At 56.0% G+C, this 18,469-nt stretch overlaps 1 protein-coding gene across 1 annotated transcript in view; it reads right to left on the bottom strand.

The window, feature by feature from the left end:
* SND1 (staphylococcal nuclease and tudor domain containing 1) overlaps positions 1-18,469 on the bottom strand; it is a 99,238-nt gene that overhangs the window by 19,103 nt on the left and 61,666 nt on the right. The window contains 3 exon segments of the mRNA XM_034062762.1: positions 7,796-7,937; positions 11,045-11,117; positions 15,381-15,491. Of these exon segments, the coding sequence (XP_033918653.1) occupies positions 7,796-7,937; positions 11,045-11,117; positions 15,381-15,491 (326 nt within the window).

Here is an 18,469-nt window from a genome sequence, read left to right as displayed (position 1 = left end):
GATGTGGACATGGGGATAAGAAGCAGAGGAGCCAGCAGGGATGGAGACATAGGGGTAAGAAGTGGAAGAGCCAGCAGGGATGAGGACATGGGATGAGCAGGGATGGAGACATGAGGATGAACAAGGGACGAGCAAAGAGGGATGGGGACATGGGGAATAGCCAGCAGGGTTAAGGATATGGGGACAAGGAGGCAAGAACCAGCAGGGATGGTGACATGTAGGCATGTAAACATGGATGGCGATGTGGGGACGAGCCAGCAGGGAGAGGAGATGGGAATGAGCAAGGATAGGGACATGGGAATGAGCAGGGATGGGGACATGGGAACAAGCAGGGGAAAAGCCAGCAGCAATGAGACAATGGGATGAGCAGGGGATGAGCCACCAGGGATGGGGACACGGTGACAAGGGCAGAGCCATCAGACCCTGCAGCCCCCCACCCCGGGCTCCCCACCGGCACCGCGCTGCTGGCGGTGGCTCAGATTAAACCGCCACATCCTGCATTATTCATTCTATTTTCCATAATTCCTTATTAATGAAGTGCTGGGAATTGCATGGAGCCCTGCCAGCAACCAGGGACACCGCAGCCCTGCTCCCTGCTGGCATCCCTGAGGATGAGGTAAAGGGAAGCGGGCCGAGAGATTAACCATGTCCCCCCCAGGGAGCTCACCCCACTGTGAGGTCCCCACTGTCCCCGTGTCACCAGTGTCGGCAGCCCTGGGGTGCTGAGCACCTTGGGGTGATTCCAGTGTACCCATCACTGGCAACTGAAAGGGTTCTGAAGGTCCTAGGGTCCCCCCACATCAGCACCTAGAGTATCCCACAGCATTGGGAAGGGGCTCCCCACATCCCAGCTCTGCTCTGGCTCTCCATGGGACCCCACTAAGGTGATCCCACTGCAGTCTGGCTGGGGGTGCATAAACAAGGCCTAAATCCAGGTGGATGTGGCCCTGTCCCCATCCCTGTCACATCCCCATCCCTGTCATATCCCATCCTCATCACTATCCCCATCCCTATTGCACCCCCAACCCTCTCCCTCTTGTAACCCCCATTCTCATCCCTGTCCCCTTCTCTGCTGTATCCCTATCCCCATTCCTATCACATGCCTATCCCTATCCCTGTCCCTGTAACATCCTCATCTCTGTCCCTACTGCAACCCTATTCCTGTGTCATGTCCCCATTCTCATCCTTATCCCCATCCCTGCTGCATGCCCATCCCTATCGCATCGCCATTCCTGCCCCCATCATATCCCCATCCTCATCCATGTCCCCATCCCCATCCTTACTGCAACCCAATCCCCATCCTCATCACATCCTCATCCCCATCCCTCTCCCTGTCGTATTCCCATCCTCACCTCCATCTCTGTCGCATCCCAATCCCATTCCCATCCCTCCACCCAACCCATCCACCACTTCTCACCATCACCCCCACTCCCACTGCCAAGACCGGTGATGGTGCCAGGAAAACCCCTTTTCCCTCTTTCCCACCACACCTCCTCTGTGTCATCTCCAAGGGAATCTGGCAGGAATCTCACTGCCATGGCAGTGCAGGCAGCTGCCAGCCCTTACCCCTGCCTGCACCCCCCAACCCGGCTCCCTGGCATTGACATCCTCTGCCTGAAAACATGGGATGTTTCTGGAAAGGCATCAAAACATGCTGTGGGGACAGCGAAATTCCTCAATGGAAACCCACAGCCCGGCATTGAACCTCACCAGCAGCAGGAGAGCTCTGAAATTCCCCCCAAGTGGGACCACACTGGAGCCCCCAGACCCTCCCATGGCACATCCAGGGGGATCCTGGGTAGATCCTGAGGGAGGGGACCCTTGTCCATCCCAAAAGCTGTGGGATGAGCTTTGGATGCAGCGACCTGGACCTGGATCCAGGCCGACACTGGCAGCACGGAGCCAACAGCCAGTGATGAGCAGGAGGAAGGAACGGATGCATCTCCTCCTCCTCCTGGAATGCTGGCACTGGGCGGGAATGGCTCTGGCACAGCACCACCAGCGCTGCGGCGAGGCCACAGCAGCCTTGTCTCCGGCAAGGAGCATCTCACTGCACTGGGAAGGGGGAATGGGAGCCAGTGCTGCCAAGAGCATCTTCCCTTCCTCCTCCCTCTCCTCCTCCTCCTCCTGCACGGAGCAAGCAGGGGCTGGGGGAAGGGTTATGCACCACAGCAGTGATTTATTCCCAAAGAATAGCGCAGCAGCCACTCTGGATCCCTCAGTCTGCTCCGATCTTCCCAAACCCACACTAGGCAAGACTGGATTTGGGAATGGGAAACCTGAAAAGGTCTGGATGAGGATGCTCAGCCCCGGGAAGGCGCTTGGCAAAGTTACCAGCACTTCAATGATGAGACAGAACTGAAGCCGTGGCTCTGCTGCTCTTCCTAGGAAGCTGCCATGGATTAATGTGCACAATGAGGGATGCGGCTGCCACCACTCCCTCCTGGGATCCCAGAAGAATTCTGCTGCAAATCACTTTGGTTAAATGCTTTTTCCTGAGCACAGAGACCCACAGCCAGTGGGGATAGAGGAGGTGGCTGCTCGAGATCAGGAGGATGCACGGATGGAGGTTGAGGGGTAGGGGTGAGCATCCCACAGCATCCCAGGGCATCCTGGGGTATTCTGCAGCATCTCTGGGGTATCTAAGCTGCAGCATCCCAGGATAACCCACAACATCCTGGGGCATCTTGCAGCATCACTGGGGTATCCTGCAGCATTCCAGGATATCCTACAGCACCCTGGGGCATCCCACAGCATCCCTCGGGTATTTATGCTGCAGCATCTCAGGATAACCCACAGCATCTTGAGGCATCCTGCAGCATCCCAGTATATTCCACAGTATCCCTGGGGCATCCTGCAGCATCCCAGGATATCCCATAACATCTCTGGGGCATCCTGCACCATCCCAAGACATTGTGCAGCATCCCAGAATATCCTATAGCATCCCTGGGACATCCCACAGCATCCCACTCATCCTGCAGCATCTCTGACGCATCCCACAACATCACTGGGGTATCTATCCTGCAGCATCCCAGGATATCTCACAGGATCTCTGGGGCATCCTACACCATCCTGGAGTATCCTGCATCATCCCAGCATACCCTTCAGCATTCCAGGATGTCCACAGATTTAACCATCACCACTGGAGCAGGGACTTTTTCAGCCCTAATTCCTGGGCTCTAAACAGCTTTCCCCCTCTTTGCTGTGCCACAACCACAACCAGCACAGGGAGCAGGGATAAGACTGTGCCTGCCACCGCTATCCAGGAGGATTTATGGATCTGGGAAGAAATAGAGGAGGTGGGAGGAGAGGAGCTGCATCCAAGACCGGAATGCTGAGGACCAATGCCAGATCCCGAAGCTGCACCACAGCCACGCGATGCAATTTACTGCTGCAGCACCAGACCAAAGGCTTCGGGGTGGATCCCACCAGGATGCCGGAGGGGTTCCCATTGCTATTCCCTCCTTTCCCAGGCTCCAAGTCGTGATGGGAACCCGGCTGCTGCCGCAGAGCCCGTGTGGGAGCACAGCGTATTTTTAACCATGAATCCCGACCAAAATAGAGGCTGTCGGGAAGAGGGAATCAGCTGGGAGCAGGGAGGGGGCCGGACAGAGCCAACTCCTGCCAATCCAGCCTGCAGTGGGGGGAATGCAGGAGACCCACTCCCTTCCCCATCACCGTGTCCTGAGCTTGGATCCAAATCAAAATCACTGTAAAAGTACATCAATTCCTGAATTGTGGAATGGTTTGGGTGGAAAGGACTTTAAAGCTCCTCCAGTTCCAACCCCCTGCCACAGGCAAGGACACCTTCCACTTCCTTCTCCTCAGGCTGCTCCATCCATCTCCTCCCAGCCTATGTTTGTCCTTGGAATTGCCCCATCCCATGTGCAGGGCCTTGCCCTTGTTGAGCTCCATGAGGTTCACATGGTTCCACGTCTCCAGGTCCCTCTGGATCCATCTGGATCCTTCCCTCCACTGTGTCAATCCCACCACACAGCTCCGTGTCGGCATCAGGCTGTGCAGAGTCTCTGGGGAAGTGGTACCCGGGCTGGAATCAGCTCCTCACTATTTGCACATATTTATAGCTCTCCAATGTGTATATTTTAGCTAGAAAGACAGGATGAGGCTCCCTTGGGAGCATCCCTGAAGTCACATTTCCAAAGGACCTGTCTTCTCTTGATGATGCTCATTTCCATTTGATACAGATATATATAAAAGGCAGTCATAAAACACGGATAGTCATCATATTGCTGAGCGATGGGTGATGGCATCAGAGGAGGTTTTGGGAGGCACCAGCCACCCTGGGGATGCTCCCCTCCTTGCTGGGACCCCCAGAATGGGAAACCCTATAACTGGGACCCCCTGTTCCATTAGGGACTGGCACCAGTGCTTGCAGTGGGTGCTCCAGGGTAGGGTGGAGCCCTCAATTCCCCCACCCAGGACATGGGTGCTGTACTGGGGCTAGTGTTGGGTGGGAGCTGGGGGAGCCAAGGAGTCACCCCAAAATGCAGCAACCATGGGAAATGGGGGTGAGCAGAAGCTGGGAAGAGGGATGGAGGCTTGGGGGATGCTCTGACAGCTCCATGTACAGTGATGGACCTGGGGTGTCATGGAGCAGGACCATGGAGCAGGGACCCACACAAAAGAGAACCATGGAGCAGGACCATGGAGTGAGGACCATCAAGGAGCAGGACCATGGAGCAGGGACTCCTATGGAGAACAGACCCCCATGGAGCAGTGCATGCTATGAAGTAGGCACCTGCATGGAGGACCATGAAGCAGCGATTCCCATGAAGCATTGATTCCCATGGAGCAGGGACCCTTATGGAGCAGAGCCATGGATAAGAGCCACAGAGAAAGGACCCCAACAGAGCAGGAATATGGAGCAGCTGACCCCAATTGAGGATGACCAGAGCAGTGTACCCCAGGGAGCAGGGTCCTGAGCAGGAATATGGAGCAGGACCATGAAGCAAGGATCACCACAGACCTGGACCATGGAGCAGGAACCCTATGGAGTATGGAGCTCTTTAGAAGCAAAGCTGCTACAATAACCATCCACTGGGCTGCATGCATCCCAAAACCTCCATCCCATGGGAAGGAGCCACCTTGACCTCCCCCAGGGCTGCATCCACAGGATGCCAGACTCTTGCCTTGGAGTTTGCTGCCATTGGGGTGGGATCATGAGGATGAGGAGGGGATGGGGTTGATGCATCAAGCTCAGCAGCATCGACCATGCCGGAAGGCAGGAATCAGCCACATCCCAGGAATACCCACAGTGGCAGCTGCGCAGGGTCAGTGGCAGGGGCAGGCAGAAGGGGGGTGTCATCAGCTGTGCTCACTGGCAGTTACCTGCCTTTCTAGCCTGTAATTAACGTCAGCAGCTTGATTAGAGCCTCAGCTGGGACAGGACTTCCCGGAGGAGAGCTGGGGGGAGCAGGAACGGGAGCTGGAGCAGGAATGGGAGCAGGTGTGGGAGCTCATGAGGGGGGTCAGAAGGGAGCAGGATGGTTTGATCCAGGACCCGAGAAGTGTCTCGAGCAGCACTATAAGTGCAGATCAGCATGCTGTGGTGCTGGGATGTGTAACTCACTCAGGATGCTCCCAAGCAACTCAGAATGGTCCTAAGCAATGCAAGATGATCCTGTGCAACTTGGGATGTTCCTGTGCAACAGATGATGTTCCTATACCACACGGAATGAGCCTGGACAGTGTAGGATGCCCCTGTGCGATGCAGGATGATCCAGTGCAAGATAGGATAGTCATGTACATTGGAGGATGCTCCTGTGCAACATGGGATGCTCCTGAGCAATGCATAAGGATCCCATGCAATGCAGGATGATCCCATGCACAGCAGGATGCCCTGTGCCATGCCGCATGCTCCTGAGCAATGCAGAATGATCCTGTACAGCATGGGATGATCCTGGGGAACACAGGATCCTCCTGTGCCATACAGGATGACCCCATGCAATGCAGGATGCTCCTGTGCCATGCAGGATGCCCTGTGCAATGCCACCCCCTGGCTCTCCGCAGGCAGCCTGGCCTGGGGAAGTTTGATCCCGACTTTGGGAACTTTTGGGAGCAGATCAGCCCCTGGGAGCAGGCGACAGCCAGTCGGTCTCCACAGCAACAGGGATTAAATATAACTCGCAGTGAGTGCGTTCCCTGGAGCCATCCAATTCCAGGCTGCCCTCCCCTTGCCTTTAAAACATCCTACCAAGCTGGAGTCTCCTGGAATCATTGGATCCATCAGGATCCGTGGACACTGGTGTATTTAACCACTGGTACCCAGGGAGGAACAGCAAGAGCTTGTTCATCCCACCATGGGAAGGGGATTCATTGGCTACCGATGCTGCGGAGGTCCCATGGGATTCAGGATACAGGAGATGTACCACGAGCATCCCACCAGTGAGGAAGAGGATGGCTGACGTTGGCAGCACCACGATCTGTGACTGCTCCTTCGCAGCTCCCATCAAATGGCCACTCAAACACCGGGAATGGAGCAAATCCCACCCCAACTGAACGCAGGGCATGGAATCCAGGAATAGCATCTCTAAGCGTGCTGGCTCCCCATGCTGGATCAAGAGGGATGCTGCTCCCAGCCCAGGGAGCACTGGCAGGAGCCGTCAGGATTCCCCCAGCCCAGCCCCAGCGGCAGCCTTTGGAAGCAGAAGTATTTCAGGATCCCTGAATTCCTCCTCCCGAGCACGTGGGAGTTCTATCGCCTCCAAATCCGACCGTCTCCGGCGCAGGAGTGGGGAGGCTCCTTCCCTCCGTCGCTCGCAGCTGACTTTAGGAATGGTTAATTATAAATAAGGCTGTGTCACTATTTATATGCACAAGCACAAGGAGAAGGACAGGTTTAGGACACGATTCCCACATGGCAGGAGCCAGCCTGGGAATGATCCTATCGGCTGCGGTGAGAGCATCGATGCAGGGTGGTGACGGTGATGGTCACCGGTGGGATTCCAGATCGCTGGATGGATATTCCTTCAGTGGGAGCAGCACAAGCTGCTGCTGAGGGAAACCTCCATGGTTTTATCCCCCTTCCCGGGTCTATTTTTATGCTTATGGAATTGTTCATAACGGAGCTGTGAATGAACCGTGTGTGGGGTCATCATTTAGACACCCTCATTGCCATAGAAACAGGAGCAAGAGATGAGCCGCCCCAAATCCGCCCCCATCGAGACATCTGGCAGTGCCAGAGCTTGGGAATGGGCCTTCCCATCCTTGTGTCACAGGTCACCGTCACTGTGACCCACTACAACGCCTTCAAACACCCGGGGTCATGATGCTGCTGCCAGGACTGGCTTCAAGGCAAAGCCTTGGTTGAAATGGGCACCACAAGTGGGATTGTTGTGGGGAGGAATACTTCTGGTTTTGTAGGACCTACTAAAATGACTGCTGGCTGCGCACAGGGATGAGCAACTCCCTCCCATGAGGTGATGCAGCCAGAGTGGAGCATCCCCTTGTACCTCCATCATCCCCAGGGTCATAGAATCAGGGAATCAAAGACTGGTTTAGGTGGGAAGGGATCTTAGAGACTATCTAATTCCAACCCAAAGGGACACCATCCACTAGAGTAGGTTGGTCCAAGCCCCTGTGTCCAACCTGGCCTTGAACACTGCCAGGGATGGGGCAGCTATTGACCCCTCTGGTCATCTCCAATTAGTGCCCTCCAGCCCCATTAACCCCCAAACCAGGCTGACCAGCACTGACTTCATCATAGCCTTATGGGGTGACTGAGGACCCTGCACCCAGTGGGGTGAGGACCCCCCCAGCACGGTTGGGGGCTCACCTGCAAGGAGGAAGGTGATGAGGCAGGTTTCCTTTGGCATGAAGAGCTTCAGCCTGGAGCCACTGAACACATATTCCACCACGGCCTCGGAGCGGCCGGCACGCTGCAGGAAGGGCAGGAACTGCTTCGCCTTCTGAGTGTCCTGGATGAGGGAAAAAAGGGGATCAGGGTGGGGGGTGCAGTGTTTTGGGGTCACCAACCACCTCCCTTGATGTGCAGGGACCCACCAGCACCCTAATATCCCATGAGATGGGAGCAGTGCATAGAGTGGCCTCGCCTGCTCTGTGCTGGAGGGATGCAGGATGTGGGCAGGGATCCGACTCTTCCCAGCTGGCCCGTGCACCCCCGCCTCCCAGCTCTTTGTTTCCTTAATCTAATCAAATCAGGCCTGTGCAGTGATTACTGCTAATTGTAGCCCTCATTAGCAGCTCCTGGTTGAATTTGCATAGCCCTGAGTGGTTAACACCAGAGCGGGGCTGCTCCTCGCGTGCAGGTTGCACTTACAAGTGTTGTATGAGCTCCTCGGCTGTGCGTCTGCTACAGACAAACCCTCCCGGGCACAACGCTCATGGTGGTGACAATTCCACACTGGATAGGGATGTGAATCTCCTGCAGCCCAGCAAGGGCAAGGTCCTGCACTGGGTCAGGGCAAGCCCTGCACAAACACAGGCTGGGGGAGACAGGATGGAGCAGCCTGAGGAGGAGGAGGACCTGGCAGTGTTCAAGGCCAGGTTGGATGGGGCTTGGAGCAACCTGCTCTAGTGGAAGGTGTCCTTGCCCTTGGCAGGGGTTGGAACCGGATGAGCTTTAAGGTCCCTTCCAACCCAAACCGTTCTAGGATTCCATGATCCCACCTCAGGTGGCCATAGGGTGGGTGGTGCAGGACTTGCTGCTGCCACATCCAGCCTTTGGCTGTGAGCTAAGGACTCATGGAGACATCTTTCACCACTGGCACCAGTTCCTGCTCCAGGGCTCTGTGGTGGGATGAACAAGCCAAGCATCCCACACCAGGGCACCAGGAATGCAGCAGAGCACCAGCTCCACAGCGGGCCCATGCAGAAGCAGGTCCAGGATGAGGATGATCCCAACCCACCTCATGTATCCCATCTCCAGCACTGCCCAGTGCCAGGCAGGATTCATCCCTGCCACTAAGCTGAGGTTTCTTCCACTATCCCTGGAGAGAAAGAGGCACTTTCATCCCTACTTCATCCACCCACCTTGGGGGTGCAAACCCCCGGTAACCCTCATTCCATGCTTTTTGGGGATCCCCCCTTCACAACAGACCAGCACATCTCACCAGCTCTGCCTGCTCCGCTCCCTGCCTGCACCTCCTGCCCAGGTGCTATCACCTCCATTACTGCTGTTCTAACACTCCCAGAGTTTAATTAGGTGGGAATTAAAGGAAAACTATGCACAGCTAGAGCAGGGAAGAACAATCCCCCCATCCTGACTCCACTTTTATGTCAAGCGCTGACAAATATGCAGAATTATTCAAGGACTATTCACAAGGACAGGAGAATTTCCAGTGCCTGCCTGTGCTCCCATTCCAGAGCACATGCAGATGGAATCAGGAAATCATGGAAACATGGAATGATAGAATCATGGAATAAAAAGCCCTTTCAGCTCCTCCAGTCCAACCGTTCCCAGCACTGCCAAGGCCACCACTAACCCATGGCACTGAGGGTCTCATGTACACGGAGTGTGAACACTTGCAGGGACGGTGACTGCAGCCCTGCCCTGGGCAGCCTGTTCCAATGCCTGAGCACCCTGTGGGGAAGGAATTGTTCCTCAGCTCCATCTAAACCTGCCCTGGTGCAGCTTGAGGCCGTTCCCTCTTGTCCCATCCCTTGTTCCTTGGGAGCAGAGCCCAGCCCCCTCCTGGCTCCATCCTCCTGTCAGGCAGTTGTAGGGAGCCATCAGGTCCCCCCTGAGCCTTCTCTTCTCCAGCCTGAACCCCCCAGGTCCCTCAGCCGTTCCCCATCATGCTCCAGGCCCTGCACCAGCTCTGTTGCCCCTCTCTGGCCCCGCTCCAGCATCCAGAGAAGGGCAATGGAGAAGTGATCCAGCATGGATTTGGGTTGTTCTCTATATTTTGCGCATGTTTTTTCTTGTTCACAAGCCCCGCACAGCATCGCGGGTCCGTGTAAAGAGGGACCTCCCCTTTTCAGCTCCCAGCCTGCAGGAAGAGCAGGGATGGGAATGGGAGGATTTGGGGTGTTTGAGAGGAGCAGGATGCTCCCGGGGCACCTCAGTGTGCCCAGGCCCAGCAACCCACAGGAGGGGAGGACTAAGGGGCTGTGCATGCAGCTCTCGGCAACAGCACAAGAGGGACGTGGAGCTGCTGTGAGGGCTGGAGCAGCTCTGCTCTGGAGCCAGGCTGAGAGAGCTGGGCTGGGGCAGCCTGGAGAAGAGAAGGCTCCTGAAGGGGAGACCTTAGAGCAGCTCCAGTGCCTGAAGGGGCTACAGGAAACCTGGAGAGGGGCTTGGGACAAGGGCCTGTAGGGACAGGACAAGGGGAATGGCTTTAACCTGACAAATGGGGGAGATTGAGATGAGCTCTTAGGCAGAAGCTCTTCCCTGTGAGGGTGCTGAGGCGCTGGCACAGGGTGCCCAGAGAAGCTGTGGCTGCCCCATCCCTGGCAGTGTTCAAGGCCAGGTTGGACACAGGGGCTTGGAGCAACCTGCTCTAATGGAAGGTGTCCCTGCCTGGGGCAGGGGTTGGAACTGGGTGAGTTTTAAGGTCCCTCCCAACATAAACTGTTCCACGGTTCTATAATTAGAAGTAGGGCAGAGGCTGGTCCAGGCAGGAGCTGGGGTGTCCAGGACAGAGCTCCATCCTCCCAAGGACACAAAGAACCTTCTCAAGAGCTAGGGCATCAAGCCCAGGATGGAGACACGGACACAGCCTCACTGCCGGTTTATGAACATATCCACCACAGCACCTTGGGCTCCCCTTCAGCCCCAACACTGGGGTGACACCAGCATGAGGCACGCACTGAGACCTCCCACTGCGTCCCAGAGAAGACAAATCTCATCTCCCCCTTTTGGTGTACACCACGGGTGACAAACAGCTTATGCAGCAGCATGGGGAGAGCCACCAGCCCTGGTGGCGGATGAGGATGTCCTACATCCAACCCAGTGTCCTGGCTCCTTGGGAAGAGCACATCCCACATGGAATGAGCAGTACCAAGGGCCATGAGAAGCACCAGCACCTCCCCACACCCCTCATCCCACCAGCGAGGTCCTCACCCCAGAGATGTCGGCCACCCGGTGAATGGGCACCTCCTTCTTGCTGTGCAGCCCTTTGCCGTTCTTGATGGCCCTGCAAAAGAGAGGAGGCACCGGGCATCAGCACCCACCGAGGGGCTGGAAGCACCTCTAGGTTGGTGTTGTCTCCATCCATGGGAAGAACATCCAACTCGTTAGCTTCTAATCCCAGCTACTGGCCTTTGGCATCTCACCCGAGCCCAGCATGAGCCTGATCAGAGGGACCTCTTGTCCGCATTCCCAAATTAAATGGCTTTGTTCCACACACAATGGAAGGGATCAACAGGAAGGTGCAAAATTAAGACCTTCTTGTTTTAGTGCTTCCTCACACAAAGTGTTTTCAATGCAAAATAGGGGCCAACACTCCAATTGGAATGGAAATATATTCCTTTCAGGATAAAACAATATAGACATGATTAACCATGGAATACCATCCATGGGAGGCACCTCATGGATTAAAAATGAGCTGGTGCATCAGACCTGATGCTGGATTGTAGAATCCCAGACTGGTTTGGGTTGAAGGGACCTTAAACCTCCTCCAGCTCCAACCCCTGCCACAGGCAGGGACACCTTCCACTAGAGCAGGTTGCTCCAAGCCCTGTGTCCAACTTGAACACTGCCAGGGATGGTTCGGAACCTCCAAGTCCTTCCCCTCAGGATGCTCCATCCCATCTCCCCAACCTGTAGCTGTGTCTGGATTTGCCCCATCCCATATGCAGGACCTTGTCCTCAGCCTTGTTGAACTCCATAAGGTTCACACATTCCCACCTCTCCAGGTCCCTCTAGATCCCATCCCTTCCCTCCAGTGTGTCACTGCTCCATGTCATCACAAACTTGCTGAGGGTGCTCAATCCCAGTATCCATGTCACAGCAGGGATATTGAACAGGATTATTCCCAACACTGACCCCTGAGGAATTCATCCCTTCCCTATTGGCACAGCCCTGGCTGCTGGTCCCCAGGCTCCTGTATAAGCTGGAAATGAATCTCCTCTTTTCCAAGCCTCCCTAATAGCATCTTGCAGGTGAGAGGCAGGAATTTGCTCAGATTGGACTGTGTTGATCATCAAAACACAAGGGGAGGAATTCAAAGCCCCTCTGTGCCTTTGTAGAGCAATCGATTTGCTGAGCTGCATCATTCCAGGAGCTGTTCCTGGAGAAGCCAACCTGTGCAATCAGCCCAGGGATTTCTTGCTTCTCCCTCACCCTCCTTTGAGACGTTCCTTCACACCCAGGGACAAGTGCCTTGGTCAGAAATAGCTTTTTTTTTCCACCAGGAAATTAGCTCTTTCCCCAGGATAAGAAGAAAGACAAAGTTAACCAAGCGCCAGGACACTGCAAGGGCAGGCAGGGAGTCACATCCTTGTGCCACAACCCTGCAGGGATGTGGGAGATGTGATGGCTCTCCCAGGATAAGAGCATCCCATGAATGGAATTGCCATGGGGATATAGGAAAAAGCCCCTCTCCCTGGAAGATGGGTGGGCAGGGATGCTGGAAGTGCTCAGGGTTGATGCCTGCAGCAGGGCAGAAGCACATGGTGCTGGAGCAGCCCCTGGATGGGAAGTGAGGCTGGGGGATGCAGAAGGGACATGCACACACTCCAAGAGAACCTAGTGGGATGGGAAAATGAATCACATCCTTCCTAAAATACCCTATGGAGCAGGCCGCTCAGTCCAAGGAGCTGGGAATGTCAAGGGGATTTTGAACTGCAGCTCCATGCTCAGATACAGCTGAGCATTCCAATGTCTGGGGACATTCAAGCATCCCAATGGTTGGGGGACATCGCAGCATCCCCATGTTCAAGGACATATGAACATCCCCATGTCTCGGGATATTTGAGCACCCCAGTGTTCAGGGACATCCAAGCATCCCTATGTTCAGGACATCTGAGCACCCCGATGTTTGCGTACATCCAATCTCAAACCCTTCCCACACTCGAAGCATGGCTGCAGGCTCCATGCATCACATCCAGCCCTGAGCATCCCAGTGCCTGGCTCCACCCCGGCGCTGCCGATTTAATTCCAGTCACATCCACTTCCTAAAAGGCACAATGAGACCCTGAGCATCCCGCCGGCCTGCGATCCCAGCCGTGAGGGCTTGTGGAGTGGGAAGAGGGAGCTGCAGGAGCCCCTGTCTCCCCTTCCCCCTCCGCGGCAGGGCTCGCAGCAGAGCTGAGCACAGTCTTGCACAGCGGGGCTGGCAGGAACCACGCTGCAGCCCCCTCAAAGCTGCTCTCCCCGGCTGCCGGCGCCGCTCCACCAGCTCCTGCCAAAGCTGCTGCCGGGGAGGAGCCGAGATCCGAGATCCCAGCACCAGAGCCGGGCAGCGCCCACGGGGACACAGGAGAGCGGGGGGGGCACGGGGTGGGTGGCAGCTCCGCGGAGCTGGGAGAGGGAAGGGACCCCATGGCCATTGCAGCCGTCGGGGAGGACAGGCTGAAGGATGAGAAGCTGTGGCTGCCCCATCCCTGGCAGTGTTCAAGGCCAGGTTGGACACAGGGGCTTGGAGCAACCTGCTCTAGTGGAAGGTGTCCCTGTCTGTGACAGGGGTTGGAACTGGAAGAGCTTTAAGGTCCATTCCAACCTAAACCAGTCTGGGATTCTTTGACACAGGGACACTGCTCTCAGTGGGGCACGGATCTAGCTCTGGTGCAGGGGACATTGCAAATGGGGTTGGGTGATGAGACCACCTCCTGTGGGAGATGGAATGTGCACGCCTGGACCATGCAAAGATGGATCACACATGCCTGGACTCTGCATGCTTGGACCATGCAACCTCAAGTCTGCACATCTGGACCACACACAGCTGGATCACACATGTCTGGACCATACATGCCTAGATCGTGTTCACCTGGACTGTGCATGCCTGCACTATGCACAGTCTACTCGTGACTGGGTCATGCACAGCTGGACCATGCACACCTAGACCACATGTGTCTGGACTGTGCACAGCTGGATCACACACGCCTGGACCATGATGCACACCTGGACCATGCAGCATCCACTGCCCACATCTGGAGCACACACATCTGGGGCACCAAACCCAGGACAGTGACTCGGCAAGACAGGACTTTCCCCTTCACTCCCACCCCAGCAGCATCTGGATGCGGCACCAGCCCAGCCTGCTCCAACACATCCCTGTGCAGCCGTGCAGCGCAGGTGCAGGCGGTACAGGCAGCACAGGCAGCAGCTCTTCCTGCTCCTGCAGCTGCAGAGGACAAGGCAGGTAGCACAGCCCTGCCTGCATCAGCACTTCTGCTGCCCCCGCCGAGGATGCGGGAAGCAGCCACACGCATTTTTCTCCCCACGACAACCTCAACCTAATTACAAGAGGCTGGAATGTGTCTTGATCCCTTTGGATCAGCTCGGACGTCACAGGGTTTAATGCAATTATCCCTCCTCCACCAGCCAGGCCCGGTAGGAAGGGCTGCGGCAGCACTTTGCCGAGCTCAGCATCCCCAGGAGCAGAGTGGGGCCCCTTGAACCCCGGCATGATGCAGGCAATGAGCCGTGAGATTCCCAACAACCTCCCTCCCGGCAGCTCCAGCATTAATATGGAAAACCCACCACGCAGTTTGCCACTGAGTCACGGCATGCCTGGGCCCGTCTGTGGCATCAGTGCTGTGCCGGAGGCATGGAGGTTGGGTGGTGGTGGGAATGGGCAGACTGGGATCAGTTTGGATGCTGGGAGGGTTAATGGGAGGTCTGGAATTCTGGTAAAGTCAGGAGGGGAAAGGATGCTGATCGTAACCAAGAGGGATGCAGACAGGGAGGCTACCCACAGCCGTGGGGATAGATAGATGGGCAGGGATACTAAGGGGATAGAGATGAGGATGGGGATGGAATGAGGATGAGGATGGGAAGGGAATGAGGATCGGATGGGATGAGATGGGGATGTGATGGGAAGGGATAGGGATGGGGTGGGGATGAGGATGGGATGGGGATGGAGTGGGAATAGGATGGGGATGGGATAGCATGGCATGACATGGTATGGCATGAGGATGAGGATGGGATGGAAAGGGGGATGGGATGGGGTGGGGGTTGGGATGGAGATGTAATGGGATGAAATGGGCATGGGAATAAGATAGCATGGCATTGCATGACATGGCATGGGGATGGCAATGAGGATGAGGATAAGTATGGGATGTCATGGGATGGGGATAGGACGAAAAGAGGATGGGGATGGGATGGCAGAGCAGGGCATGGTATGGGGATGAGACAACATGGGATGGGATGGACAAGACACAGCTCTGCTCCTCCCTATGAGACCCGGGCAGCCCAGAGCCATGGGGAGAGCCCCCCGCACACCCAGGGCACCTACCGGGCCTCGGCTGCCAGGAGCTCGTCGTAGTGAGAGGATCTTTGGTCGTCGTCTTGCCGGTAGCGGATGACGGTGGCCAGGCCTTTGCTCACCAGCGCTTCCGCGATGTTGCTGCAAGAGAGGAGAGCCAGGGCTCAGCACCAGGGTGGGGGCTGCATCCATGGGAAAGGGATGGGATCCAGAGGGAGCTGGGGCCGTGTGAACCCCATGGAGTTCAACACAGACAAGGTCCTGAACCTGGATCAGGACAACCCCAGCACAGACACAGGCTGAGGGAGATGGGATGGAGCAGCCTGATGAGGAGGACTTGGGGGTTCCCATCCCTGGCAGTGTTCAAGGCCAGGTTGGACACAGGGGCTTGGAGCAACCTGCTCTAGTGGAAGGTGTCCCTGTCTGTGGCAGCAGTTGGAACTGGAGGAGATTTAATGCCTCTTCCAACACAAACCACTCCATGATCCTATGATTCCATCTGCTCCAGCATCCACCACCACTAGACCCTGTGCATCACACTGGACCCTGACACCAGAGGGGGATCAGACCTGCTGTGGGGTGGAACAGGAGAAACCCCATCCCGCTTCACACCACTGACCAGGGGAAGGTGCTTGGAGCAACATCTAACATTCAATGGGCACATCCAAGGGGTCCCTGTGTGATCGTGCAGAAGCAGCACCCCAAAACCCCCTTCCCACTCCCAAATCAAATCGGATCACCACGCCTGGGACCATGGAAACCTGTTCCTTGTTTTTACCTTCCTCTTGCTTGCCCTAAGCCCCCATCAGAGAGGGGAGGTGGGTGATGCCACCAAGCTCGGGGCCGGCTGCCAAGAGGCACTGCGATGAATCGGCTGCTATTACTCTGTGCTGCTTGAGACAAATCCCCACATTCCCCTTGGCTGAGCACATCTGTAATTCTCCTCCAATTACACAGGCAGGGCATGGACCACTAATTCACCGCTTATAAAAAAGAGAAGAGCATCTATATAAATAGATATGATATGGATAAGGGGGAAGCTGATCCGTTCGGAAGCACCGGGAGCATCCCCCTGCCAGGAGAGGGGGAAGGGGAAAGTCATCACTGGGAGCTGAAAATAGGTCTCGCCTTGGAGCAGGGGGAAGAAAAGCAAAGCTGCAAGGTTTGTAAATGAGGGAATAAGCTGCAGCAGGAGGAGCTGCAGTGGTAAATGCCAAGCAACCAGGAATAAGCACCTACAGCTATTTTGGGAATGAACAGGAGGTTGTGAGCACAGGGCTGGTGGCATCACCCCCAGCACCACGGTCTGACCCCAACAGTGATGTCGTGGTTTGGGATTGGGTGTGAGGCTCCATCCCTGTATCCCCAGCACCTTGGTGGATGCAACGGGGGAGAGGTGACCCCAACATGGATGAGCTGTGGGATGCCAACCCCCTAAGGGAGTGACTACAGACTGCTCATCAGGGACTGCAGGGATAGGGGAAGGGGGAATGGGTTCAGACTGAAACAAGGGAGATTTAGGTTGGATATAAGGAAGTTCTTCCCTGTGAGGGTGCAGAGGTGCTGGCACAGGGTGCCCAGAGAAGCTGTGGCTGCCCCATCCCTGGCAGTGTTTAAGGCCAGGTTGGACACAGGGTTTGGAGCAACCTGCTCTAGTGGAAGGTGTCCCTGCCCATGGCAGGGGTTGGAACTGGAGGAGCTTTAAGGTCCCTTCCAAACCATTCCATGGTTCTGTTATTCTGTGACTATGGAGGAGAGAGGCAAAGATGGGCAGATCTGCAAGAGGTGCCTGGTGAGCAAAGGTGCTGGTTGGTTCACAATGCTGCACCCAGAAATACCACCTCCATCCCATTCCCCCATGTCCAGGAGCTACTGCTGCATCCCTGGAGCTACGCATCTGCGACACATTCCCCACTGCATGTGATGGGCTCCCTCCCGTCACATCCCACCTAAGCACGGGCATGGGACACCCCTTGTGTCCCACGTCCCCATCTGGGGCTTGGGAACAGGCAGCAGCTCTCCAGCCCTGATGGGATTCCCATCCTCACACTGGATTGGGGCTGGGTATCCCATCAACCCCCCCTCAGTTTGCATCCTCCTGAGGAAGCAGCTCCATCCTCATCCAAGCCTCATTCCGGGGAAGGGAGCAGGTGGGGTGGGATATGCAAAGAGCAAAAGGAGATTAAAACCCACCATGGGAAGCATCAGGAACCAATTGTGCTCCAAGTGCTCCGTCTGCTCGCTGAAGGGAGCATTTTATTCTGCCCCCAGCACTCGTGAAGTGCTGTAATCCTGTTGCCACCTCGTTTGATGGCTTCATTTATTCAGCAATATCATGGTTATGGCTTTTATAAGACAAGGAAAATTGCCAGCATTTGCTCCCACCATGCTGCCGGGTCCTAAAGGAGCTGGGATGGGCTTGGGATGTGCATAGGGAATGTTTGGTTCCCAATGGGCTCTGCAAGAGGGAATGTTCCCACGGCTGGGGGGTACAAGGAGCAAATGGGAGGTGCTGGGCGGCCATGGGGATGATGCAGTGTCCGGATGCCTCAGTTTCCCTGCTCTGAGCAGCTATGATCCTGCACAGCTCCAGCATCGGGCACCAGCCACATTCCCATATCCATCCAACCACACTCCCCATCCCAACTTCATCCTGCTCCTGTCTCAGCCACATTCCACTCTCCATACAGATATATTCCCCTTCCCATCCCAGCCACATCCTGCTCCCCATCACAGCTTCATCCTGCTCCGCATTCCAGCCGCATCCCCATCCCTATATCAGCCACATCCTGCTCTCCATCAGAACTTCATCCTGCTCCTCATTCAGCTGCATCCTGCCCCAATCCCGTTTCATCCTGCTCCCTCCCAGTTACATCCTGCTCCCCATCCGAGCTTCATCCCGCTCCCTATCCAAGCAGCATCTCTCTCCCAGTCCAGCTGCATCCTACTCTGCATCCAGCCACATCCTGTTCCCCCTGCTCCCCATCCAGTTGCATTCCACTCCCCATCACAGCTTCACCCCACACCCCATCCTGACTCATCCCAATCTGCATCCAGCTTCATCCCTCTCCCATGCCATCCTCATCCTGCTCCCATCCCAGGGTTCATGCCTACCCCTG

This window comes from Melopsittacus undulatus, chromosome 5 (genome assembly GCF_012275295.1).
Source record: "Melopsittacus undulatus isolate bMelUnd1 chromosome 5, bMelUnd1.mat.Z, whole genome shotgun sequence".
Lineage (NCBI taxonomy): Eukaryota > Metazoa > Chordata > Aves > Psittaciformes > Psittaculidae > Melopsittacus > Melopsittacus undulatus.
Note: the sequence above shows the minus strand (reverse complement) of the source record. Positions and strands in the feature narration are given on the sequence as shown.